The sequence below is a fragment of the Bacillus rossius genome, chromosome 1, assembly GCF_032445375.1.
Source record: "Bacillus rossius redtenbacheri isolate Brsri chromosome 1, Brsri_v3, whole genome shotgun sequence".
NCBI classification, from domain to species: Eukaryota; Metazoa; Arthropoda; class Insecta; order Phasmatodea; family Bacillidae; genus Bacillus; species Bacillus rossius.
In genome coordinates this window covers 235,466,774-235,494,751 of record NC_086330.1, presented here as the reverse complement: position 1 = coordinate 235,494,751, position 27,978 = coordinate 235,466,774, and the positions used below count along the sequence as shown (strand labels likewise).

Genomic DNA, 27,978 nt, shown 5'->3' with positions numbered 1-27,978 from the left:
GTTATCTTAAGATAATTACCATAAAAAGAACTAAAGATTCTTTGTAGATACCATAACTACTGCAGAAGCATGATAGTTACCACATTTGCACTATAGTTGCCGTAATAACCGAGATGTGTATTTACCGTGATGGTAATGTATTTATTTAGGACATATTAAAATTAAAGAACATTATTGAAAAAAAAGGATGTTAAATCTTGATATGTACGGTTGGCACATGTTGCTAAGAAATAATGTGATCTGAAAGAATGCAGTACTACTACGAAAAGTGAAAAGGGTACTCGTGGATTTTTAGGTTATGGCAGTCTCTTTCGTTTTTAAGTAATATCGGCCGAAAATTAACAAGAGTATTGGAAGTTGGCAGAAATGCCGATTCAACTAAATATTGGCAAAATCGGCTTCTTCAGTACAGCTCTACATTTGATGACATGAGTAAACATATTTCAGACTACAGGACATTGAAAAAGACTTTAATTTCCATGTAAATTTATTGTGCGTAAGTTTTTTTTGCAAGTGTAAATTGAATTAAGTAAAATGCTTCTATTTTTATTACTTTAAATTGATTAAACTTAATGACAAGTTACAGATATTTGACACTAATTTTGAGGTTAAACAATTAGGTAAATATGTAGAGTAACGGTATATGCGAAAAAAAATGCTAAAAATCCGAAAATACTTTTATTCTATGCTATTTCACTTCCTCTTTTCAAATCAACCGGCGGAGATAAGAAATTCCAAATACTTTAGGAGATATCCAATTTTTTAATTTTGAACATGTAGAGTAGTGGTATTTGCGGGGAAAAAATTCTAAAAATCAGAAATTACTTTTATTATATGCTCTTTCACTTCCTCTTTTCATTAAAACCGGCGGAGATAAGAAATTCCAAATACTTTAGGAGATATAGAATTTTTTAATTTTGCAATACAACACCTGTACAACCATTAGACCGACGCCATTTTTGTTATTTTGCCGTGTGTTCGTGAATGCGTAATAAATAAAATGGTCGATTAGGTCAGGTCATTTACATTATTAATACTTTCAAACTAAGCGGACATAAAAAAAATGTGAATTAATTTCAATGGTTCTTTAGTTTTAAAGTATTTATAATGTAACTGACCTGACCTAACAAACCCGGACAAATGATGAACATTAACAACTCACGTAAAATATTTTTGTTACTTATTACTTGCGCAACAATATCCAAATAAAAAATAAGACTTTAAAATTAGAAACGTTAAAAACCCACCTAAGTTGGAGGCGGGTACATTTCCTTTGCCATTAGAAGGAAATGATGTAGCCGTTCACCTACGTCGCGATACCTCCGACGGAACATTAATAAATAAATAAATAAATAAATAAATAAATAATCACGTATTGGTTCATTTGAATACTGGCCAATCACGGAACTGTCACATGACAGAATTGTCCAATAAGAAACATAATAGATACTCGTAAACCAGAAACAATGTTGATCGCCGCATGAATACCCAGGTATTGTGATGAAAATTAAAAAATTCGATATTCCTAAAGTATTTGGAATTTCTTATCTCCGCCGGTTGATTTGAAAAGAGGAAGTGAAAGAGCATAGAATAAAAGTATTTTCGGAATTTTAGCATTTTTTTTCTGCATATACCGCGACTCTACATATTTGCCAAGAATTTTACTAAACATTCCAGCCACACAGGTTGCCAGCGAGAGACGCTTCTCTTCTGCTGTAAACACCATCTCCAATCGTAGAGCTAATTTAACTCCTGGACGTGCAGAACAAATTATTTTTCTGCAAACAACATGATTTTTGGTGCTCTGTTAGTTGAAGCTCAGTAAGGACTCCAGAAAAATTGACAAGGATGAAATTATTCCAAAGATATGTTACATTTACACAAACATATACGTACTTGTAAACTGTGGTTATGTTAGTTGGATGATATCAGTTACTAATGAACCAATGGAAACAGGTTAGATTCAATGGAAAACATGTTTTTTTTCCTAGCAGTGCAAATTATAAAAGCACTCTGTAAATAGTTACCCAAAATTAATAAGCCCACTTCATTTTAATACTTTATTCAAACATTATACCTACTAAGTTTAAGGTAAAAATAATTTCCCAAAAGTGTAACTGTATCACAAAAGCTCAAGCTTCGAGAACTTTCAAGTAGGCTCGCTCGAGCTTGGCTCAAAGTAAAATTCTTAGGCTCGCAGACCTCTAATGTAGGTCTATCTATTTAGTAGGCTAACAATGATAATGGTTTATTTTTTTATTTCCATATTTTCCTCAAAAGTTCTCACATTTTATTACTCCATCACAGTAAATTTATGTGCAATAAACTTAAAAAAAAACTCGAACTCGACTCGATACTCGCGAGTATTTTAGCAAACTCGCTCGAGCTCGACTCGAAGTGAAAATCTTCTGCTCGCAGACGCCTATTATATGGGATTCTTAAACATTAGTTTCATTACAGGATATAACATAATATTGATGGTAGTGATAATTTATTGCTGAGTTTCGATTTATTTAATATATTTATTTTATTACAGATTCTTAAGTTAAGTTTTTGATGGCAACAATTTCTTTTCTGCATTGTACATACTTAAGTGATATAGTTTTTATATGAGACAAACCACATACACATAAAAATACACACTTACAGAAATGTTTAATGTATAACTTAGAATTTGAATTTAAAATTTATTCTGCTTGATAGAAAATAATGCCTCTAATTACAAAACACATGTTGGTTAGCCATAACCTTAACCGATACTTGACTCGGTTCGTAGTGCCAGAAAAGTGTTACTAACTTGGGTAAATATGTAGTTGGGTGGTATTTGCGAAAAAAAAATGTTAAAAATCCGAAAATACCTTTATTTTATGCTCTTCAACGTCCTCTTTTCATTAAAAGCGGCGGAGATAAGAAATTCCAAATACTTTAGGAGATATAGAATTTTTTTAATTTTGCAATACAAGACCTGTGGAACCATTCGAGCGACGCCATTTTTGTTATTTTGCTGTGTGTTCGTGAATACGCGAATCGTTAATGCGTAATTAATAAAATGGTTGATTAGGTCAGGTCAGTTACATTATTAATACTTTCAAACTAAGCCGACATTAAAAATAATGTGAATTAATTTTAATTACTCTTTAGTTTTAAATTATTTATAATGTAACTGACCTTACCTAACAAACCCGTAACAAAGAATGCACAGTAATAACTCACGTATTTTTTTTTGTTACTTATTACTTGCGCAACAATATCAAAATAACAAATAAGACTTTAAAATTAGAAACGTTAAAAACTCACCTAAGTTGGAGGCGGTAACTAAACACCGTTTTAAACAATAAATGAACTAAATAATCACGTATTGGTTCGTTTGAATTCTGGCCTATCACGAACAATCACGTGACATCATTATCCAATAAAAAAAGTAGATACTCGTACGTAAACAAGAAACAATATAATCGCCACATTAATGCACTGGTATTGTGATGAAATTTAAAAATTCAATATCTTCTAAAGTATTTGGAATTTCTTACCTCTGCCGCTTTTAATGAAAAGAGGAAGTTGAAGAGCATACAATAAAGGTATTTTCGGATTTTTAACATTTTTTTTTCGCAAATACCGTGTAATGTTGCAGAACCCTGCCCTCCTAATTAAATAATTTTTCTTTTAAACTATTTTCATGAATGTAAATATTTCTTAAAAAGTCTTTCTAATTATATTTTACCGTTTTCATGTATTTTAGGGTTGATATTTTTCACTTGCTATGTGTTTTAAGAAGGTATTTTGTATTTTATTAGACATTATCTATCATTAGTAATTTTTAGGTAATTATTCACAAAGAAGTCGCTGTTGTAGATTTTTACATGGTTAGGCCTACTTATTCATGTTTTTCTCAATAAGTTTAATTTTGTAAAGTAATTCGTATTATAATTATTGTTCTTAATTTTCATTAACGTGTGGAATAATTCTAGAACACGGGACTGTGTCTGATGTGTAGAAAGAGAGAGGCATAAGAGACATGTAAGTGTGAGTGAGAAAGGAACAGTGCTTCCCCGCCAACCGAGATAAAGACGGTAATTCCCCCCCTGCATGGGAACTGAGTGATAACTGCTCTCTCACGGTGTGGGAGAGAGAACGAGAATGGGAGTCCCCGATTTCGAGGTGAAATTGAAAAGAGACTGATCAGGGGAAGCCCAGATTTCTGTGTGTACAAGATTTTTTCATGTGTTGTAACTTGTTTTGTGATTGGCTAATATCTGTAGAGTGAATGAAGCGTGCGTGTGATTGGTCGGTGAGGTCATGTGACGTCTACTCCCTGCGTGGAGGAGACGAGTTCGTGAGTTCACCAGTCGTCTGTCGAACGCTGGACGAGTAGGTCGCGTTCGATGGCTTCTCGCTAAATTATCATGTAATTTGCGAAGAGATCATTTCACGTTGGTGGTCGGAGCCAGGCCTATATTTAAATCAACCTAATTGTCTTTTTTTTTTTCGTTTTTTTGATATAACTTAATTAGAAATTGCGGCCACCTTCGTAGGCATGTTGGCTCGGGGCGGAATTCGTTTTCGCTGGGTGCGGTTCTCTTCGAGGTCGTCCCATTTTTTTGTACTTGCAGTAAAACATTACTGAAAGACTCAATCTACGCGATTATTTTCCGGTAATTTCTCATCATGCGAGCTACCAGCAGTTTTTCGATGGGCAGATGTATGTGGACTGAATGAGTAACCTCTTTTGAAAGTGTTTGGAATCGTCTGTGCAACATTCTATTAAAATAAAATAAAATCATCAAAATTTGCAATCGGCGTTGAACTGTTTTATTTTGTATATAACGAACCGTTATATACAAAATAAAACAGTTCAACGCCGATTGCAAATTTTGATGTTTTTTATTATGTTTTAATAAAATGTTGCACAGACGATTCCAAACACTTTCAAAAGAGGTTACTCATTCAGTCCACATACATCTGCCCGTCGAAAAACTGCTGGTAGCTCGCATGATGAGAAATTACCGGAAAATAATCGCGTAGATTGAGTCCTTCAGTAATGTTTTACTGCAAGTACAAAAAAATGGGACGACCTCGAAGAGAACCGCACCCAGCGAAAACGAATTCCGCCCCGAGCCAACATGCCTACGAAGGTGGCCGCAATTTCTAATTAAGTTATATCAAAAAAACGAAAAAAAAAAAAGACAATTAGGTTGATTTAAATATAGGCCTGGCTCCGACCACCAACGTGAAATGATCTCTTCGCAAATTACATGATAATTTAGCGAGAAGCCATCGAACGCGACCTACTCGTCCAGCGTTCGACAGACGACTGGTGAACTCACGAACTCGTCTCCTCCACGCAGGGAGTAGACGTCACATGACCTCACCGACCAATCACACGCACGCTTCATTCACTCTACAGATATTAGCCAATCACAAAACAAGTTACAACACATGAAAAAATCTTGTACACACAGAAATCTGGGCTTCCCCTGATCAGTCTCTTTTCAATTTCACCTCGAAATCGGGGACTCCCATTCTCGTTCTCTCTCCCACACCGTGAGAGAGCAGTTATCACTCAGTTCCCATGCAGGGGGGGAATTACAGTCTTTATCTCGGTTGGCGGGGAAGCACTGTTCCTTTCTCACTCACACTTACATGTCTCTTATGCCTCTCTCTTTCTACACATCAGACACAGTCCCGTGTTCTAGAATTATTCCACACGTTAATGAAAATTAAGAACAATAATTATAATACGAATTACTTTACAAAATTAAACTTATTGAGAAAAACATGAATAAGTAGGCCTAACCACGTAAAAATCTAGAACAGCGACTTCTTTGTGAATAATTACATAAAAATTACTAATGATAGAAAATGTCTAATAAAATACAAAATACCTTCTTAAAACACATAGCAAGCAAAAATAACATATATTAACAGCCATAACGTCTGATTATACTGTCTCATAACATACACACCACTCTAAAAACATTGACTCATTTATATTTACCTATACAAAAAAGAAGTTTAAAAGAAAATGATTTATATTGGAGGGCAGGATTCTGCAACATTACAACCGCCCAATTACATATTTACCCTAACTTGTTATTTTCTATTCACAAATGACCTCTCGATGTAATGGCAGTGATGTGCCTGGCACTCACGGCTTTAGGAAACTAACAGTTTACATAGCTACCTCATACTGAATAATTTCTTAAAGTTAAATTCTTCATAAATGATACTGACATAATTTTCATGCTTTCAACCATAGCACTTTGTGATATAATAATCTCGAAGCAGCAAAATTTCTTTTGTAAAACTTAACATCAATTTTTATAGATATTATGTGAAGACACAGCACCACGCTGGGTTTAAACTCTAAACTATAAAAATTTGCTTAGATTTTTTTATATTTAATATTTGAATTATTAAACATGGTGTTATGACATTTTCTACTGACATTTAACCAATTATAAAAATTGCAGTGTAATTTTATTATCCATTAATTACATCCCTATTTGACAGTTACCCAACCAAAACATTGCCATGTGGTAGTCACATGGTTTTCCACATGGCAATGTTATTGTTGATATTTGGCGGAAGGATACATAGTCACCTTGAAAATAGATCCCAGCTTGAAGCAGGGCTTCCTAAAAGTATGAACTTACCGTGCGGCGACTATATACTGGAAGCAACATAACCAAACATGAATGATGCCAACTAGAGCTGGCTACATTTTTATAAGTGGTACACCGCGGCGAGGTAGACGAACAGATACACGTTATAACATTAAAAAACGTCTTTAAAAGAAAATTTACACATCAGACAACATTGTATTTCCTTTAATTAAATAAGTAAGTGGTAATGTCCGAATAAATAATAGATTTCTACTTCAAAATACATAGTTTTATACGGAAAAAATACCTACACAAAGCGCTTGGAATCTAATAGCGGGACCAAAAACATCACGCGACGTTTATGCTAGAGGTATTTTTATCAAAATTTTTATGCCCTAAAATATTGGTGTGGCGATTATGCGATAAAACAGGGTATTCCTACATTTTTTTTTTAAATAGATACCTTCTCCTTCTCTGAACCAGCTAAAAGAGGGAAAGACAAATGAAGTGAAAATCAAGCAGTCTTTTTCCTCCCGTGCCAGTTAAAAATTATTTTGTGCAAGGTGGCACACTACACACTTACATTCTGTTTTTAGCTGAGTCATAGTGCTTGCTGTCTCGCTTGGCCTGCTTGTACTGCTTCTCAGCTTCCTCAAGCTGCTCTTTCTTCGCTTCAATCTTTGCCTTCAAGTTCTCCATTGACTTGGCATGGGTCTTCGGAACGGCACGCTGATGGTTGCAGAGAATGGCAACAGCACGGTTCGCACGATTGTAGGCAAGTATCTAGAAACAGAATTAAATATTATGGTAACATTTGCAAACTAACTGTTAACAAATTTAAATTGTAAATGGTATTTTAGCTGGAGTACTATGGCTAAGGAGCAATAACCAGATAAGTGGACTCAAACAATCCAAGCTATAGCTTTTTTACAGATTTATTATGTTTTATAATCATATTCAATACTTAATGTTTTTTGAGAAGTATTCAAGTGTTTGCCACGTGTTTCAATTTACGTTATTTCATGTTTGCAGGTATTTCTAAATTGTTTACTTCCATTTAACTAAGTTGTTTAAAGTTGCTGTTACCTATTTTTCACTGGTTGGTTAAATTTGTGTGTTTTCACATAATTTTATTTTGAAAAATTTTTTTTGTTTGAAAATTGGCTGATGCAATTGTTTGCCAGTTACATAAGCAATGGTGGGAGACAGAGGTGCTTGTGCATGAGAAAGACTCATGATTTGGTTAAAATGCTGTTGTCATGCACCGGTAGTGGCTGATGTGTGTGTGCATTTTTGTGATGGTTAGAAAATACGTCACATGGACACCCTTGTCTTTCTCGGACAAGAAAGGCGGCTATGGAATAAATCAGCGTCTGTACGAGGTACCAAGAGGTGGCATGCCAGGTGGTGGCTCAGAATTAATACTTTATTGTAGTGGAAAAGACAATTTTGCATCTGTGGTTCGGGCTACGCCGAATTTGAAAACTTTGAGGACTTTTTAAAATTAGAATTCATTCGACCACACTTGTAGGTAACAGCCCAAAACAATGATGTAATAACTTCGTCATTGTTTCAAAAGTGGACTGTGAGTTGCACACTACCACGGGATTTACTTGGGAATAGTACATAATTTTCAAACTTTGGTAACATTAAACAAGAAATTAATGTTCAAGTCAGTACAGATTTTTTTTTACAACCAGTTTATAGTTTTGATATTTATTTGGTGACTTGTAAATGTTTGTGAATATTAAATAAAAAAACAGTTAAAATCAGTTGGTGTCAAAGCAACAATATTCCAATAATCAATCAACAGCAACATCCTTTTTCAAACTTTTTTTTTTTTCTTCTTTCAGTATTCAATCCAAATCTTTGCTAGTGTTTATGTATGTGCACTCTAGAACAATTTTCAGCTAGCCAGAGGGGAAGTGTATAAACTCAAATGTCAATATGTAAGTAATAATGGATTGAATCCCAAGTTTCTCGAATCCGAACCTCAAAGAGTGCTACGAATCCACCCCTTGTTTAAAGAGTCAAAAATAAAATTGAGTAAATAATTTTTTTTTAACAGAGATAATAACTTTTTCATAGCACTTGTTTGTTGCAGAGATTGTTACCGACCTTTAAATTGGTAATTTCTAATGATTTTACAGTATTTTAAATGTCGCTAACATAACCCAACCAACCCATTTTACAATATCACTTGTAGTATCACAATGCCATCTTGCAGAATGATTTGAAAATATGCCAGGAAATTAAGAAATTTTTTTTAAGGTTTTCCCTTCCCTGCCCACCATAATTAAACAAGAAAAACCGATTGTTTTTACAAAATAAAAACTTTTTTGGGTTTCAGAAATTAAATATACATATATAAAAAAAAACATGATCATATCCATTACTTTCTTAAATTCAACCAAAAAATAAAATATCTTACTATTGAATCATTAAAAAATGTGGTAGGTACTAAATGAAGCAGCACACCAACATAAACAGGGCAGAACCTACACAATGTGTACATTTCTAAACGTAAAGGTGGGTCTACACTGTATAACAAAACAAGTTATAAAATGTTATATTACAAAGTTATACAACATGTTACAAAATGAAAAGAATGAAAATTATATTATAAGTTATACAACAAAGTTATATAACTTGTTATGAAAACGTGAAGAAAAATGTTATATAACACCATGTTTTATAACAAAATAAGTGTTATAAAACAAGTTATATGTTTCCCATGCAGTGTCGGTAAAGATCAAAGGAAGTTAAATAACTTGTTGTATAACATGTTGGCCGTTTGTCCACACTAGTATACATATTTAAAAACATGTAACATGTTATGAAACAAGTTGTATTACTTGTTATATAACTTATTATTTAACTTGTTATGTAACATGTTATGAAACAAGATGTATAACTTGTTGTATAACATGTTACAAATATAACATGTTTTTGTTATATAGTGTAGACCCACCTTTATAATAACAACATAGTAAATGAAAACATGGGGACGGAACAAACGTACGTTAAACACATTGTAACATGTCTTCACTTATTATTAACAATTCTTTCTTGACCTAACCTATGAGATTTATAAAATGTTAGGTGTAAACAAATGAGCTAGTAGGTTATAACCAAATTATTTTTCAATTTTGTTCAAACATTTACGGGGAAACCAAGTATTTTTCCTTTCGAAAAACTAAATATTTGTGTCACACTAAGTATTTAAAGAAATTGACATAAAACCAGGTATAAATTAAAAATTTGCTGCAGCTTTTACTGTAAACAAAGCAATCCCTTTTTTCTTCCCTTCTAAATAACCAAAGATAATAAGATAGAGACATTCAAACATACCACAAAGAGCAACTTATTGTGTTTGTGGCATTAAAAAATAAAATTGACGGGCTCTGTAGTAAAAAAAATCCTACTACGTTCGAGATGAATCGAAATATTTTGTTATTGAAATTTGTTTCCTGTGTTAAATATCTATTACTTCCACGTGACATTTTCAGAAATGGCGTCAATCAACTTGCATTAAAATCTGTGTTCCGCACAGAACTTTGTATAAAAGAAAAGTTGAGAAATTTCGGGAAAAACTTTAAAAACAGCAGAATATTGTCGTTTTCAGCAAAGTTCAGGCTTCACCATAGTTTTGGGTCCCTAAATATGGCAGCCTATAGATTTATATTTGTTTCATGAACTAAGTGTTTCAAATGAGTACATATGTATTTAATTTACTTATAAATATAATTTCAAAAAATAATATTTTGGGGGAAGGGTATTAGAATAAGTACAAAGGTAAACATAAATAAGCCTAGTAAACTCAAGAGTTTGCCTGAGTTGAGTTTATTAATTTACTATTTTTACTCCAATATTTCTCTTAGAATCTGTACCTTGAATACCAAATCTTTTTCCTCAAATCTAGAATCTTTTGAATTAGTGGTGCACTGATATGACTTTACCGATTACCGATTCGATTACCGATTATGAGAGCAATATTCGGCAGATACCGATTCAGTTACCGATTATAATGAAGAAATTTTTTTAAGTGTAATAATGCACACAAAATTTTTTATTCCCATGTGAATTTAATAACAAGATTAGGTAAAATTGAGAATACAGTTATAATAACAGTATAAAAATATATAAAATAAACTATTAAGTCATTGAAAGGGGAAATTAAATTAAATTATATTTAAATATTTGTTATTGTAAACAACTTGAACTACAGTCTAATAATTGTAATTTACAATGGGTAAGTTTTTGTTGCGGAAAACTAGCATTATTATCGACTATCACATAAGGTTGCATCAAGAAATTACCGTTGAGCAATGTAAACATGCTGCTTTATTTTGTTCACTTGAGTTTATAGAAAAATGTTTCCACAATTCACTTTTTTTTTTCCCTACTCGCCATCTCACTATAATTATATAAAAATGACTAAAAACCAATTCTAGCACATGTGATTTTATTTATGTTGACTGTATATATAAAATTATAAATACTTTTTCACTTTTCACGTCACATACAAATAACAAACGGATAATGTTACCAAAGACGCCCATAACGAGTTTGTAAAACGCAGTGATAAAAACTAGAAGGTATCGGGACCACGATTTTGAACCGCTACTACGACTCGAAAAGATCGATTGTCATAGAATCCACTGCAACTGTTTGTGGTATTTTGATTGCGTGCCATCTATTTTACTTCTCTGGCTATACGTAATGTACAAGGCCACTAAACAAAAGAAGAAACGTAAATAAACGTGTAAGAAAAATGCATTTTTTATTGTTTGAGGCAATGAGATTTATTAAACTTAACGAAATATCTGTAATTATGATATGACGCAGTTAGATGAATTTTGTAATGTATACAAATATTACCGTACTTCGTCCTAAAATGTGTAACAAAATATTACACGGTATAAACCTATTTAATTACGCCGGGACCTAAATAATTGGCAAAGTAATCGTTAAGATAATCGCCGATTACGATTCATCGGTATCCGCATCGGTGCACCACTATTTTGAATGCTTAATATTTTGTGTGATTTGAGGATTCGACCAGCCCATCCCTAGTTTTAGGTATCCAACATTATAAATGGTTTCAGGTAAAACATTTACATGATTTGTGACAAAGTATTAACATTAATATTGTAATGAAACTATTATCACATGTCTATAGTGGTACTGGATTGAGATATAATTTACAAAAGTTGTAAACGAATGAATTTTATCTTTCTGATTTTTGCCCCGCAGTTCAACCAGCACGTCCTCTTAGTAAATAGCTTGAGAGGCAATCAACTATAGCATATAATAGACATTGAGTGGTGTTTGTGTGATAAAATTAAAATAGTAATAATATTCAATCTAATACTTGTGTGCAAGTGTGTATCTACTTCATACCACCATACCGAACACATAAAAGGTTACAAAACCAATTATTCTACTCAGTCCAATCTCTGTTACAGTTACTGACAATATTATCAAGAAATAAACATCAAGTGGTTTTATAAAATAACATGTATTTTGGTACTGTTGCGTTATGGCAAAAATACACACTAAAAATATCCAATGTTTTTTTTTTAACATATACATAGTATAAATATTAAGTACCAATACTTTCTTGAAACAAAATTACATTACGAAAATAATTGATTGTGAAACTCGTGAAAACCCAGTATCTACACTAAGAACTTCTTTTAGTTATTGTCTTCCAATGCGGTAGTGCTTATGACACAAACACAGGCATTATTAGCTAGCTGAATTTTAGTCGGTAGCTAAGTTCCCAATGGAAGAACAGCAACAGGATAGCTGAAAGAAATGTCTTAAGGGCTATGACTGAACGCTTCTGAATCAGGAACCAGAATTCAGCTAATTCCATGGAATCTGCAAAATTCTATAGACAGGAACGTTCTCAGCAGGTTGGACTCATAGTAATTGCTTAACTTTGTCTTCATCTTGAAGCACAATAATATGGTCTCGACCGACCGACTGGGTTCGAACAGACTCCCTGAATCTGAGATAAATAAAATCAGTTGTCTCTAATTTTTTTAATATTAGTAAAGATCTATCTATGTCATGGTAGGAACGAATCTTCTTGTCCCTCATACAGGGCTCCGAGGATTCGGAGACCCTCACATACACAAATGACGCCTTTACTGCTTCAATGGCAGACCTCTTCTCTCTATTTCATTCTAAAATTCACTTCTATCATTCAGTTTGTTGTGACAACCAAGGAACTGACTGAAAACTGAATTTTTAACAACTCGGAGGAATGAAACCATAGAATAAACTGTGCTTGATGCATGAAAATAATAAAACGGAATATTCAACCAAAGAAATATGTACATGGGACTCTAACAAAAATTAAATTATAACCAAATTAGTGACTAACTGCAATGAGATGTGATTTTATCAGGTTGCTTTAGTTCACTTACATACATGCATCATTAGATCAAAACATAGGTTAATTAAACATACTCACTGTTTACACTATGTGTTGTAAAATGTCAATAATTAATCAAAACAGAGGGATTACAAATTAACGCTGCAAACAGTAGTTTATGCAAAAATGCTCTTAGCCAATTCTAGCCTCATTACAAAACAAACTTTAGATAGAAGCTGACTAACTACTGACGTGCTGCGTGCTGTGCACTTTATCTCATCAGGAAGCAGTCAGACCCTCCTGTGCACGCCAATGCGGACAAGCGGAATGGCTCTCTCAGTAGTACCGCTGCCCCGTTTCCCATTGCCAGGGCAGCTGGGCCACGACCACCCAGCCGGCCAAGTGCACATGGCACTATCCTAGCCAGAAATTCCATGAAACCCTAAAACCCCTCCCTTATTTTGAGCCCTCAGGAAAGGTACAAAGAGGTGCTGATGCCCTGCAGTAGTCAGTTGGGGTTGGAAGGCCCTAGGCGAAACTCCACAGGCTCACTGTGCCTAACTCCCAACCATTCGCCAGGGAAACTTGTGGTGGTCACCAAGATGCCGGAATGTTGCAGAAAGACAAGAGGGAGAGTTTGCTTAAGTGTAGGCACAGTTCAGAGAGCCGACCCTGAGTCCGAAGTAGTAGTAAGACAATCGCTCCCGGTATCTCTAGTAGATAGAGTAGCACCTACCTAGATAGCCTAGATACAGGCTGTAGGTCATCAGAACGAGTCAGTGACCCAAGCAATAGAGGAATAGAGTGGGTTTTAGACTAGTGTGTAAGGGGAAGCTGTCGCCCCGTGCAAGCCGACTAATAATGAATCTTCATTTCGCCAAAGGGAGATGAGGAGTAAACTCTAAACTTATAGCTGCACCTCCCGTTGGCCCATGAGGTGAGCACCATCATCCTGATAACATCTCCACGACATCTTGACAGTTTGCATCTGTCAATGCCTTTCTCTTACAGAGTTGGAGACAAGAAAGCCCCCAGTTTCACTCCTGTACGGCCATTCCCAAGAATCACCCTCATCGAGGGAGACTCCCAAGATGAGGCTTCGAGGGTCCAAAACCAGGCAACAGACAAATGAAGGCAGAGTGTGGCAGCCCCTAGCACATCAGCTGTCTTCTTTCCAGACCCGACCCAACCGAGTTAGACCCACAGCAAGGCTTAAGACCACCATTGGCTTGAGCGGTACTTGGAACCCCTGACACTTTAAACCCCCCCCCCCCCCCCAACCCCCCTTTCCAAAGAAAGTCCCATGAATTAATCAAGCCATTCTCAACCACCCCAACTACGAACCTGCACTAGGCCAGGCAAATCAACCACCTATAACCAAACAACCCATATTCAGACAGCAGTATACAACCTTTGCATGTAAGGCGCCGGCCACATCATGTGACACTACCATGCAGACCTAAACAATAGTTAGCACTTCACATGCAAACATACAAGGGGGGACAAAAAAACAGAACTGAGAGCGCGCTGCTATTCATAGACATAGTAGAGAGTTGTCCCGCTAGATGGGATTCATGCTCGTTCTGGGTGCCCTTCATCTTGAAATGATGAAAACGTTTAAAAAAATGGCGAAAAAATCAACGAGGATCATTGTTTCACAATCAAAAAAAATTTCAGAAGAGACAGGAGTTAATTGGAGCTCGTGCTACTGGATTTTGACTGATGTTTTTCAAATGAAACTTGTTGCTGCTAAATTTGTTCCTCACCTTCTCAAACAGGAACAAAAAAAAGTTTGACCGAATTTCAGCCAGGACTTGCAAACAGACATTGAAAGTGATCCAAACTTTTTGACCAAAGTCATTACAGGTGATGAGAGTTGGTGTTACGGGTATGACCCAGAAACCAAGCAAGCGTCAAGCCAGTGGAAGACTTACAACTCCCACAGACCAAAAAAAGCAAGACCATTAAATTGAATGTTAAGACTATGATCATTGTCTTTTTTGATGTTGTGGAATGGTGCACCGAGAATTTGTTCCCCCTGGCCAGACTGTTAACCAGCACTTTTATTTGGTAGTTTTAAGATGTTTGCGACAGGATGTGCGGAGGAAACGCACAGAACTTTGGTGATCAGGTGACTGGTTCCTTCATCACGACAACACCCCTGCACACATGGCTTTACGAGTGAACCACTGCTTGGCCTCTCAGGGGTGGTCCGTCATTCCCCACCCTCCGTATTCAACAGACCTAACCGCGTGCAACTTTTTCTTGTTCCTGAGAATAAAGAAAAATCTCAAAGGAAAGCATTTTGATAATGTGGAGACGGTAAAAACAGCTTCGCAAAGGACACTGGAGGATATCAACGTTGAAGAGTTCCAGAGGGGCTTCAAACAGTGGGAAAAAAGACTTGACAAGTGCATCTCATCTAATGGAGAGTAATTTGAAGGTGACTGAAGGAACTTAGTAAAAAAAGGTAATATAAATTTTTATGACAATTTTTTTTTTGGTAACCCCTTGTATGGATAAAGGTTGTACTTATAAATCAATCTTTCAGTTATAAGATAAAAATGTTTTAGCTGAATAACACTATACACACTTCAGTATTTATATCTTTCTCACAGTTATCTTTATGTTTTACCATAAGAAATCTAAGAAAGATAAAAATTTTGCATTCTTTAGCATATTGTACAGATATGCCATTTTTATTGGAGTAAGATATATAGCATACCATATTTACCTGCAAAAGTGTCATGTATGGGTCATAAACCTCCAACATTTGCATCACAAGGGTTGCTCTAGAAAATGGGTGGCACCATATACAGTAGAATCTCGTTATAGCGAGCACGGTAATAGCGAGAACACGGCTATAACGAGGTATTTTTGAGGAATTTACGGCGTGATCGCTTGTAGCGCGCTTTTGCTTTTTGTCTGCTTTATCTCCACCCCTCTCGCTCGCCACTAGACATCTTGCCGTTGACGCGTCACATTCTTCAGCCGTGCAGTCGCCACCTAAGTGCGTGGCTTAAAAATAGAATCCCATCCTTTCTTTCTTTTATCAAACTTCCGTTAGTTATCTGTGCCGTGTGTAGACAAAGTTTGAGATTGGAACAGAAACAACGTAAGAAAGTATTTTTTACAAATTAGAAATATGTATGTTTTTGTTTTTATAATCTCGTATTTTCACGTTTTTTTGGTTATCTTAAAAGAGATAATATCAAAAAGCCGCTCTAATGAAATTTAATTGTTTCTTGATTAACAAAAACTATTAATTATCAAATATTGTTAATTGTTTATATTCTATTTATTATTATTTACGCTACGTCATACTGTACGCGTACGCAATACGACTGGATTTGTTGCTGCTACATAACATAGCATGTTATGCGGTATCAGAAGTAACGAGTAACGTAACGATAGTAACGAGTACATACGGTTACGCATTTTTTCGTTACTTTTACACCTCTAGTCGGCACTACCGTATTTATTTCCGAATCGCTAGGGCAGTTTTCTTGTAACTTTTGTTTCGGTCAGTTGTTGGGGTATCTGTCCGAGAAAGGGGTGGTGATGGTTTGAGTTTAATCCCAAATTTATTTTCTAAAAAAGTTGACAGGCTTCTTTAAATGAAAAAAGTATAGTTTTCCAGCGACTATTTTGTTTGAGGCGTACGTACGTTGCCGCAGCCGCACTCCTGCTTTTTTGTAAGGAATTAAATCGTCGCGCTACACTACACACTAGCACCACCTGTTAGCAACATCCCGAACCAACATGGCCGCCAGCAGACAGCCCGCGTCGACAATAGATAGCAGGACAATGCTGCGTCGGCCGCGGGCTGAGATGCTATACTTACGTGGCGTGGTAGGGTATTCTGGTTATTTTGACGCAATCGGTGATCGCATCCGTACTAATGGGGTATCGTTTTAAAGAGAATTCACACATCTGCTCACAGAAATTAAGATTTCGTTAATATAACCTGTTATTTTCCAATTATACAGGTTTAAACACAATTTTTATGCTATTTTTGGTTAATTTTTATTTTTTGGGGTCCAAAATTTGTCCAATTCGGTTATAGCGAGGACACGGTTATAGCGAGGATCAAACCCGGAACTGTGACACCTCGCTATAACGGGACTCTAGTGTATGTCTACAGTAGAGTTCCCTGGATACAATTGTTCCATGTCTCAACTCATTGGTGTGTAAGAAATACAGCATTGAGGTTAACCCTCAGTCCTCTTATTGTCTGCTTTCTGTACACTGCTTTATAACTGTAGGAGGGATTGTAATGGCATTCATGCAAACCCCCCCTCCTTTTTTTTCCCTCTCAAACCCCTCTTAGTTCTTCACTACTGACCCCTTATACTAACAAAAAGACTAAGGATAAGGCTACTATTTTTTTAAACCCATGTATCCCTTACCAGCTATTGTAGTTTTTTTTCAACAGTCCACTTCCCAAATAGAAAATAAAGCAGCAAGCTATCCTTTCTTGTCAATGCTTTTTATAAAAACCTAGCAGGCACTTTACAGTCAGAGAGAAATTTGAGCAGGGGGGCTGGAAAAATGTCAGACCCCATACTTTGAAGTGCCAAAGCACCAACGATGGCTGCAGTTTTGTCATGAAATTTTGCATTTGAGAGCTAGGAAATATCACACAAAAAGGTCACAGTTGCATCACCACTCACAGAATGCACGCACACAAACTCTGGCTGGTTTATTTTTACATACAATTGCTGAATGCTAGCTCAGCAAATCACATCATTTGCTGGCATCAGTTGGACGACCGGCTTTCCATGCACTGCTAAAATATTTGAATTAAAAAATGTTCAATTACAGTATTTACCAGGTTACATATTTTATGCTGATTTTTAGTTTAACAAAGTGTAGTGCGATTCTTATGCAAATTAGGTAAAAAAAAATTATAATTGTGGTGTGTCTTTAGTATGTGTGTAAATAACTGTGTGTTGGTTTTTAATAAGTATGTTACAAGTAAGTATAAATTGTTAAGTTAAAATATCTGAGCAGCGCGTGACAAGCACTATGAATTGTGCCATTGTGCATGTCTGCTCTACCAACTGCGTGCCAGTCGACATGTCTATTTTGAAAGGGTTTTAAGATGGAATTGTAACCCAACATAATTGCTTTTTGCATGAGATTCCTCAGCTTTCAAATTTAACTTTCCATTACAATATTACAGCCATCCTTGGTGCCTTGAAAGCTGCAATTCAAAGCCCTGCCTTTTATGTTCTTCAGATGGTGCACAAATTTCTGGATGACTGTAACTGCATGCTAGTTTTTATAAAAGAAAATGACAAGAAAGGGTCCCTTGCTGCCTTTTTTTTTCTATTCTGGAAGAGGACTGGTTTAAAAAAATACAATAGCCAGGAAGGGATACATGCTGGCTGTCTTTTGTTATTAGAGGGGTGGTAAAGCAGCAGGGGAGAGGTGGAGAAAAGTGGGCTGGCCTCACTCCCTTCTACCCAGTAATAAAGCAGCACAGAAAGCAGACAAACAGGATCAAGGGTGAACACCAGTGCCATATTTCCAGAGCTGCCAACCTTAAATCACACCCATCAGTAATGGCAATTAGGTATATGAAAAAAGTACGCGTAAATCATGCACGATAAAGTTTTCCTGGGGCATTATAACACTCTCTCAAGATAAAACAAGGACAATAATATGCAAAAAAAAAAAAGAAAAATATGAATACAATGCAAATTAATGAATAAAAAAATCTATTTGAACAATACAATCATCTGAATATGTAAGAAATATTAATAATTTTACTGGATATTTTGAATCTTCAATTCAAAGTATTCAAAGTTAAACTTTAAAGCAACTGTCTTTTTATTTGCTTTTTTTTTATCCTGGTTGGATAAGAAATGTCATGTAAACAAACAACAAGACAAACACAAGGACTTGTAAACAATAACTGCGTTCGTTACTTTCGTTTCTTCAGATGTAGCGAAAAAACAAAGATATAGATTTATTGCTCGTCACGGCTTTAAAATGTTCTGCATGTTTCTTTGATTCAATATGCCGTCTACAGTCATCCCTTCCACCATGTGCAATCGAAAAGTCACACGTGCATACATTACAAAACCGTGGCGTTCCAACATTTGAAAACGACAAGCATGGCCATTCTTTTGAATATTTAAGTCGAAAGTTCTGAAGACTTGCGTGTTTTTTTTTCCAGATACACATTATTGTCACACGCTTCATTTCTAAAACCGGCACTGAAGAACACAACACTATAGAAAAACATAAAAAAAAATTCACGTTTGTAGACACGACAAAAACACTATGATGAAAAAAATGGCTTTCAAGAAATAAATTAACACAACACAGGTTAGCCAAAGTACCATACAAAAATTATCGTGATGTAAGTAGCCTTCAAACGATAAGTCCGAGAATATGTACTAGTTGTATCGTACAACGGAAGTAATACCATCCCATTATTATTTAATTAATTTACTTAATTAGACTATTCGACAGTACATCGTACATGCGCACAATTACTAGTTCCGTTATTTGTGCAACCAAGCGATGTATTCAAACTGCGTTCACGAAACAAGCACAGCAGAAACGGAATTTTCTCCGTTACCATGCAGCACAAAGCCTCGTTTCCGTAGTAAACCAGCGATGTTCCGTAATTCCGTAATTCGGGGTTAAAATCCGTAATAATTACGGAAAATCCGTAATGGTTGGCAGCTCTGTATTTCTTGCACACCAATAAGCTGAGACACAGAACAAAGACTTCACTTGTACTCTACTGTAGACAGATATATGATGCGACTTATACTTGAGAGCAACCCTTACAGAAAACAAGTTGTATTTTTACTACCCAAATTATAGCTAGTAAATACAGTACTCCTGACATATATATTAAAAACCAACACAGGAGAGTTATTTACACATATACTCAACCTCACCGCTGCAATTATAATATTTTAACCCCAAGTAAAAAATTTGTAAAGGGTTGCACTACTTTGTTAAAATTCAAAATAGACTTAACAAGTGTGACCCATAAGCGGGTAAATACTGTATATCCTTTTTATGGGCAGTGCATTACTTTTACAGCTAGTACTAGTGTTTAGCTGTTCTTCCATGTACATTATATAATGACATTAGTTCACATTAAAAAAAAATTGTAGATGAGTAAAAATTGGTGTAAATAAGCAAACAAAATAAAAAACACCACTACTTAAAAAAATAACACTACTTTAAGCAAAAAAGAACACCACTTTGGCTCAGAAAATAAAAACACAAATGCATGTCACTACTCATGCATTCTGAGGAACTTAAATTAACAGTCCTTGTCTGAAACTTAAAAAACAGCAATTGTGCAGGAGAACTTGGTAAGATGTTTCTTAGGCATCTACAATAATCAAGTTGCTTGAATGCTTTCATATTGGGCCTGCCAATGAGTTCATAAACAAAGACTGCTCATTTTATCAATACATTTATCACTTACTAGTTATAAACATGTTTGCACAATTGCTGACCACAATCCTAAGCTAGGAGATGATTAAAATGGAGACAGATAAAATTAAAAGAAAAAATAAAGCTAATTTTGCCTACAAAGTGGAAATAACAAAACTCTATGTAAAAGCAATCAACATAATTTTCTTAATGTAATAGGGATAGTAGGGGCTGGCAATTGTATAGAAAGGTTAAATTCATAGAGGAGAACCAAAAAATTTAATTTGTAAAAATGCATTTGTAGATGACTACTAGTGCACATTAAGAATGGTTTCTTTTTACCTTCTCCTGAACTGTGAAATCAGGATCTGTTAGTTTGTTGAGTTGATCTTGCAGAGTTATTGAAGCGTTGTATGTTCGGAACACTTTGGCAGTAAGGCCCTCCATAAGTTCGTTTAAATGTTTGTTCAAGACGGATGTCTGCCAAAAAACAAACATACAACTGTTAAAAAACCCAAAACAACTTAAAAAAAAAGTTTAAATTAAGAATGAATTCCATGCGACGTACATTAAGTCTGTCAAACAAATCATCACCACTTGATTTGTTTTCCATGAACAGCTGAACATTCTTGAAGACACGTTTTTCCACAGACACTTCATTATAATATCGGATAGAGTCTTTTCCCAAGAAGTCAAAAACCACAACATTTTCTTTGCCTGTAAATAAGAACACAAATTACATCAGACAATTTTCATTAAAAAGGCTGAACAAATACTTTGAAAACAACAATAGTAAACATAACTACATAGTTGTCAAAATAACAATGAAGCTTTGGTTTCCACATCATGGATTCAGAACTGCAGTTAGGTAGTGAGGTAGTTGTACTTAAATATTGTTTATACAAGAATACAGAAAACTGTTTTCTCATAGAACTTTTAAACAAATGGTTGATGTAACACTGATGTGATAGGTTGAAATATCATAAATCATGTGTAACACTGCTTTACACACACAATGCCCAAGAACAAACAAGACATGAGCCTTAGCATCCACTGCCACGAAGAACAGTTCAAGAGTTCATTTCTCACAGTTTGATTGTGTTAGATGTGTAAATTTAATACAAAATGTAGTTTAAGTGATTTAAAATTTTAATAGTATACATGCCCCATGAAGTAACACCCTAATTCATTTCAGAAAAACAAAGTATTAATTAAAACAGTGCTAATCAAATATGATTTTTTTTATAAGAGTGTATGTTTATCAAAATAATTTGTTTTTCAATTAAGCAAGTGTGCTTGCTGACGAACTATCAATACAATAATCTCGTTAAATTAATTTACATTACAAAATATATGTCTAGATAAATTTGAAGTACAGCAAAACCACTTATTTGCATTTTTCATGGGGACAAAGTAAAAAAGTGTAAAAAGCGGGAAAGTGTAAATAAAAGGAAAAGTATAAAAAGGAGTACAGCTTACCTTATTTAGTATTTTTTTCATTTTGTTTAATAGCACATACTATAATGCAGGTACAAACACACTAACAACAAATTTTACTCTATATTTAATCAATTAAATTACCACATTTACAAAAATGAAAAAAGAATGAAAGCCAAAAAGTTTTTCTGATTACTTCCTAACAAAAAAATCTGAAATTTTCTTCTGCTTGCTTTTTTGGCTGTTCAAGGAGATTATTTGCCTATCCAAATTATAAAAGTTATCAAATGAACTAGCACTGCCTTCAGAACTTGATATATAACTGCGCAATGTTTGAAGAGCTGTGAGCATGTCTCTTGTAGTAGGAACTGGTTCTTCTTGCCGCTCTTCTTCTTCATCATCATCATCTTCTTGCAAGTTGGTGATGACACTATTGATAATGTCCTCCACACACTTGACTTGTGAGGTAACTACCTGCTGGTCAATTGCCACATAGTCCTTAAAAGACTCCTTTTGAGACAGTTGGCAATACTCAGGCACATCCTCTATGTTGGTGACACCATCATCTTCACTGGCACTACAACCTGCCTCTGGAAAAAGAAAGCCTGCCTTCGCAAAACAATTTTGGATCGTTGTAACTGTGACCTCTTTCCATGCTCTAGCTGTGAAGTGTAAGGCTGTCAATACATCAATCTTTATTGTCGAGGGATCCTTACCGCCGTCAAGCATGGTCCCCGCTCTTGTGACCAGGTATTTTTGGTACAGGAACTTGAACGACTGTATAATACCTAGGTCCAGTGGCTGTAGTTCACTGGTGCAGTTCGCAGGGAAAAAAAAAAAACTTCTGTATTACGAAGCTGTATGTTTCCCATATGTGCAGGGCACTGGTCAATAAACAAAACAATTTTCCTGTTCTGTACACCCATTTTGGCATCAAGTGCATGAAGTTGGCTCTGGAAAAGTGCACTCGTCATCCATGTCTTTGTTCGCTGTGAACTTGGTAGGAAAGGTGCGTACGTTTTTGAAACACCTGGGTTTTATAACCTTGCCAATAACAATAATAACTTTTCACTTCCATCTGCATTGTGTACAAAATATTACAGTGATTCATTGCTTACTTAACTTTCCTCCATGGCACTTCTCACCTTTAAAAGTGAAGGTTTTGTCAGGCAGAACACTATAAAACAATCCAGTTTCATCAGCATTAAATACATTTTTCGGAGAATAGCTGGCAATCTTCCCTTAAGCTGAGTTTCCTTCCAGTGTTCCACTGTCTCTTCATTCACACTCTTGCTCTCGCCGCATACAACTTTGTAAACAACATTATGGCATTGTTTGAACCTGTCTAGCCATCCATTGGAAGCTGTGAAATTTTCAATGCCAAGCCGGGATGCAATCACACGAGCTTTTTCTCGCAAAATGGACCCGCTGATTGGCAGATTCGCAGAACGTGCACCCACAAAACCACTCCACAAGAATATCTTCAACTTCTTTAAATTTTGATTCTTTACAGTATTTTCATTTTTTTGCACTTGGCCCACATTTTGCTGCATTTTCTGCAATGCTATTACGATTTTTCAAAATCGAATTGAGTGTGCTGATGGGAATTGAAAGTTATTTTGCCAAATCAATTCGTGTTCCCACAAACTCATCTGCTTTTGCAATTATGTTTAATTTTTCCGCCACTGAAAACGTATGCCGCTGCCTTTTCTCCATTACGTAACCATAAAAAAATTCAAAATAAAAGGAAACTTTTTTAACACAATATTTACTACCACGTTATTCTCCCATTCTATTTACCATTACCGGATGTTGAATTTCCTTTAATACCATCATGTACGCAGAATGTAAACATGCAGTTGTGAATGTGATTAAAATATCGTACAGAAACTCGACAGCGCTCGCAGTGCAAATAGAGCCAGCAGAACTTCATCGCCATCATGTAATGTGTTTGTTGTGGTTTTCGATATGAACGCAATTTTTGACGCGTTTCACATGTTTATTCTTGGACAATTCTTTTACAGTTTCATCATCTATGGCGACTGCACTAAGTTGTTTATGGTTGTTATATGACGTAAATAGCAGGATGGATTCGATTTTTGAGACGTAATTCACGTGAAAGTATTGTATTGGACTAAATGGGAAATAAACGGGACCTGAAGAATATAGTGCAAATAACGGGAAAACGTAAATAACAGTAACATAAATAAGGGGATTCGCTGTACATTTAAATGAATACTGAATAACATTTTGAGATTAAAAACCTAAAATAAATTTTAAAACTATCACATTTACATAATAGAGCTTGGGCATAACATTTCTAAGTAAATGCTAACAATATTTATGAGCTACAAAATAATTTTATTAATAAGGGAGATATATTTCAATTCTAATAAGATGTAAAGAATAATAAATTAAATGTTTTCTATTATTAGAAAGATTATTTAGCCTGTTAACATAACTCGCCACCCCGTGCATGCGTGGTGTGTGTGCAGGTACGTGCATGCAGGCACCATGATTTGGGACAAGCGCATCCTAGTAGATGCAAGGTAAACTAGTCCCAAAAGCTTCTGGCTTTTGTCTCCAGAGCTACTGCTGACTAATGGAAATGACATGACATAAACGTTGGCTGAACACTCAAGCCTTTGTCGGGGATAAATTCGCATAAAAGGAAACAAATAGCTATTATGGAAAGAGTAAAATTTTGTTTGTAGATTCATTACTAGGCCTGTGTGAAATTGTTTTTTTTTTTTGTTCAAATCGAATATGAATACGAATATCAAATTATTCGCAAATACAAATATTGAATAGTTAGAATAAGAATTAGAATCCCATAAATTTTTTTTTCAAGTCATTTAACAACTTCTGGATAATTAGAAAAATAATACTAAAGTGAAAACTTGGTTAAGTTAAATTAGCTACAAAAATAATAAGGAAAATTTTGTTTTTATGAATAACTTTACCTAACAATTAATGCTTTTTTCACATATGTTTATACTCTCTCACCTGTTTTAAGCTAAAATGCTGACAGTTTTAATCTATTTTTAATGATTTTGACACAAATACAGTAAGTCAATACCAAGGATGTTATGGCCTCACATTAAATCTCAAGGATGCTATTTATGGCCCAATAACCTTTTAAAATATGGCTTTTATTGTATTCTGGCCTCAAAAAACCTTTAAAAACAATCAAGTTTTTGAGTTTTGCCCAAATCGAAAATAATTTTTCTTGAATTCAAATTAGAATTTCCAGCACTTCACACACCCCTACTGGTTGATATTGGGTTAGCTTCCTTAACAAAAGTGTTGCTTATGTACACACGTACAAATTATTTTTAAATAACAAGTCAATCAATCACACAATAAACAAAAATGGTGATAAACCTCACATGCATACCGAAAGCCAAAACAAATATCAAACCAATGTAATTAGATCAGTATATCACTTACCATCCTTCTGATCATGCAATGATATGTGTTCAACTCGCAACGAACAACAACCAACAGTGTCTGCCTGGTCCTCGTCTTTCTCATTACCAGCTCTCAGTGCCAACTGAAAACAAGCAACGCATAGGGTAAAAAAAACCACAGCTGAAAAAACCCAAATACCAAAGCTCTGTCTCACAATGCCATGTTACCATATTTACCTGCAGAAGGATTACTCCTGCATATGGGTCACACCTTTAATTTTGGGCAAAAATCTAACTTTTCACCCTGTGTATGGGTCGCAGCCCCATATATCCATCTTCACTAGAGTTCCATGGATACAAGTTGTGTTTTATTCTCAGCTTATAGGCGTATAAGAATACAACGCCAGACTTGCCAACTTTTGAAACCCTCAATTAGTAAAATACACAAAAAATAATATAACACGCATAAACTGCTCGCAGCAATTGAAAAATTAATAAACTTTCATGATATCATATTTGTTTCTAGTAATCAAAATTATGTAATCGTTTTAACATACATTAACATTGTAGACCAACAATCATGCTCATTATTTACCATTATGGAAACATTTTTGCTTAGCATCACATCAAAGAAAAAAACTTCATTCCTTGTGGTACCCTACAAATCAACTGAGTGTACCTTTGTTACAATATACACTGATATCAGTTAACTTCCATGCTCCATATACACAAAGGATTTAAATACAACTACTTGCCAGAAAAATATTAACTTTTTTTAATACAGTAAACAAAATTCCTAATTTGTAATGAATTAAATATAGGATATAACTGATATGGATAAATAAGGACCCCAGAAAATGGTAAATAAAACTGGCTCATTTCGGTGTAAAAAAATGACAAAAGCGGTGCAAAAAATCGGTGTAAAAATAAGCAATCGGTAGAGACCCCAAAAAATGGTGAAAAAATTATGCCATTGGCGGTGTAAAAAAAACCTCATAGCGGATAGGCACTACAAAGTAGCAGACTCTGCCTTACATTGGCCCACTTTGTCTGTCGTTTCATCACACAAGAATACAATCTGTGTCTTCTACAGCGTGCGTTACTGCTTCCTTATTTGCCTGGCCAATTTTTGGGACATAAGTTTCTCCAAGAGTGTTGGCTGATGGCAAATCTCCTGCATCTAAAATGTATACTTAACTTACAATATACTTATAAATAGGTAGCATTTATAAGGTTATCGCTGAAAATATTAATGGGCTAATTTACTCAAAACAATTCTAAGCCAAGCCAAACCTAACCTAACCTTTTCTGGATTACAGAGTCAAACCATCAATCAATCAGTCAAAAATATCTTGTGGTGTGCTCACCATTTCACAATGCAATCCATCCTATTTATGTGTTTGTTAATCTGAGGTACTTGCATATTTATTTGAAGTAAAGGTAAGTTGGGCCTAAAGGTAAGTTAATCGATAATATTGTAGGCCTACATATGCTTATGAACTTTTATTAGAGGGGGAAACATTTCTAAATAAATAAGGCTAACCTTCAATAAGGCTAACCTTCAGCTTTTTCCAAAGGAATGTTAACTTGCAGCATCATATTAACAAAATCAGAAATAAATTCTTGTTTTCTGCATTTTCAAGCTTGTTTGCTTTATTCACGCTGTCGCCTATCGAGATTTGTTTAGACACGGTAGAATTTGCTTGACAAAATAATTGTCTTTTCTGTTTTGTTTTGTGTGTGTCATTTGCCACATGCTTTTTGGACGTGACTTTGTGTCCAATCAACCCGCACGTTGCAGAACTTGCACATCATAATTTTGTCCCGCTGATCAAAAATATAAAATCCATCCGATTTCATCTCTCTTTCGCGATCAAACATTGTCGAAGTTTTCGGCATCTTAGCCATAATATCAATTGTATCACAAAACTTACAAAATGTGAACGGTATTTGTAAACACTCATCGATATGTGCACACAAAAATGACTGCCATCTTAGATCCATGCGATTAAATTAGGTTAGAAAAATAGACACCAGTGCGCCTTGCGGCAGAAACGACCATTATTCAAAACACGAAAACTGTGGACAGTCAATTTTGTTATGTTGGTAGTGCGCACATATCAATTGTTGAAATTTGTTACATTTTGTTTTCATTTGCGATGGCAATATCTACTGCTTGTAAACAGAGTAATAAAAATACGTTGATTACAGTAACGCGTCAAAACGAAGATATCACGGCACTAGTCTTTCAGTCTATGTTTATTTCACGCCTATGTTTATGATGGCGTAAATAAATAGAACTTGCGACATAGGGGCATTATATTTTGCGAAAAAGCGTGAATTTCGCGCGAAAAAGCGTGAATTTTGTGCGAAAATTCGTGAATTTCGCGACTATGTCGAAATCAAAGGAAAGTCGCAAAATTTGTTTAAAAAATCACATTTTCGCGTTATTTCGTGAATTTCGCGCTTCACCATTTTTCGGGGTCTCTATGGATAAATACACTCACCAACTGAGTCAAAAATGTTTTCTTCAGATATGATTGAGTAAGTATAAGTAAGCACAAATAAACAAAAGTATAAAAAAACACACAAAAAATTAAAAAACAAAAAGTCTGCACACACAGAATTGCCTAGATAATTCTTTTTTTAAAGATGCTGCAGTTGCTTTTTTCTTTCTTAAGAATTCTTCAGAAAAATGCTGTTCATAACAGACTCCTGTTTGGCTGCAAAGCCC

General features: G+C 35.0%; 1 protein-coding gene across 2 annotated transcripts in view; it reads right to left on the bottom strand.

The window, feature by feature from the left end:
* LOC134527377 (DNA topoisomerase I, mitochondrial) overlaps nucleotides 1–27,978 on the bottom strand; it is a 275,543-nt gene that overhangs the window by 36,034 nt on the left and 211,531 nt on the right. For both annotated transcript variants that reach the window (XM_063360011.1, XM_063360012.1), the window contains exons 13-16: nucleotides 25,285–25,387; nucleotides 20,966–21,114; nucleotides 20,740–20,877; nucleotides 7,186–7,385 (exon numbers count right to left, since the gene is read on the bottom strand). In XM_063360011.1, coding sequence (XP_063216081.1) covers nucleotides 7,186–7,385; nucleotides 20,740–20,877; nucleotides 20,966–21,114; nucleotides 25,285–25,387 — 590 coding nt within the window. The remainder of the gene's footprint in view (nucleotides 1–7,185; nucleotides 7,386–20,739; nucleotides 20,878–20,965; nucleotides 21,115–25,284; nucleotides 25,388–27,978) is intronic.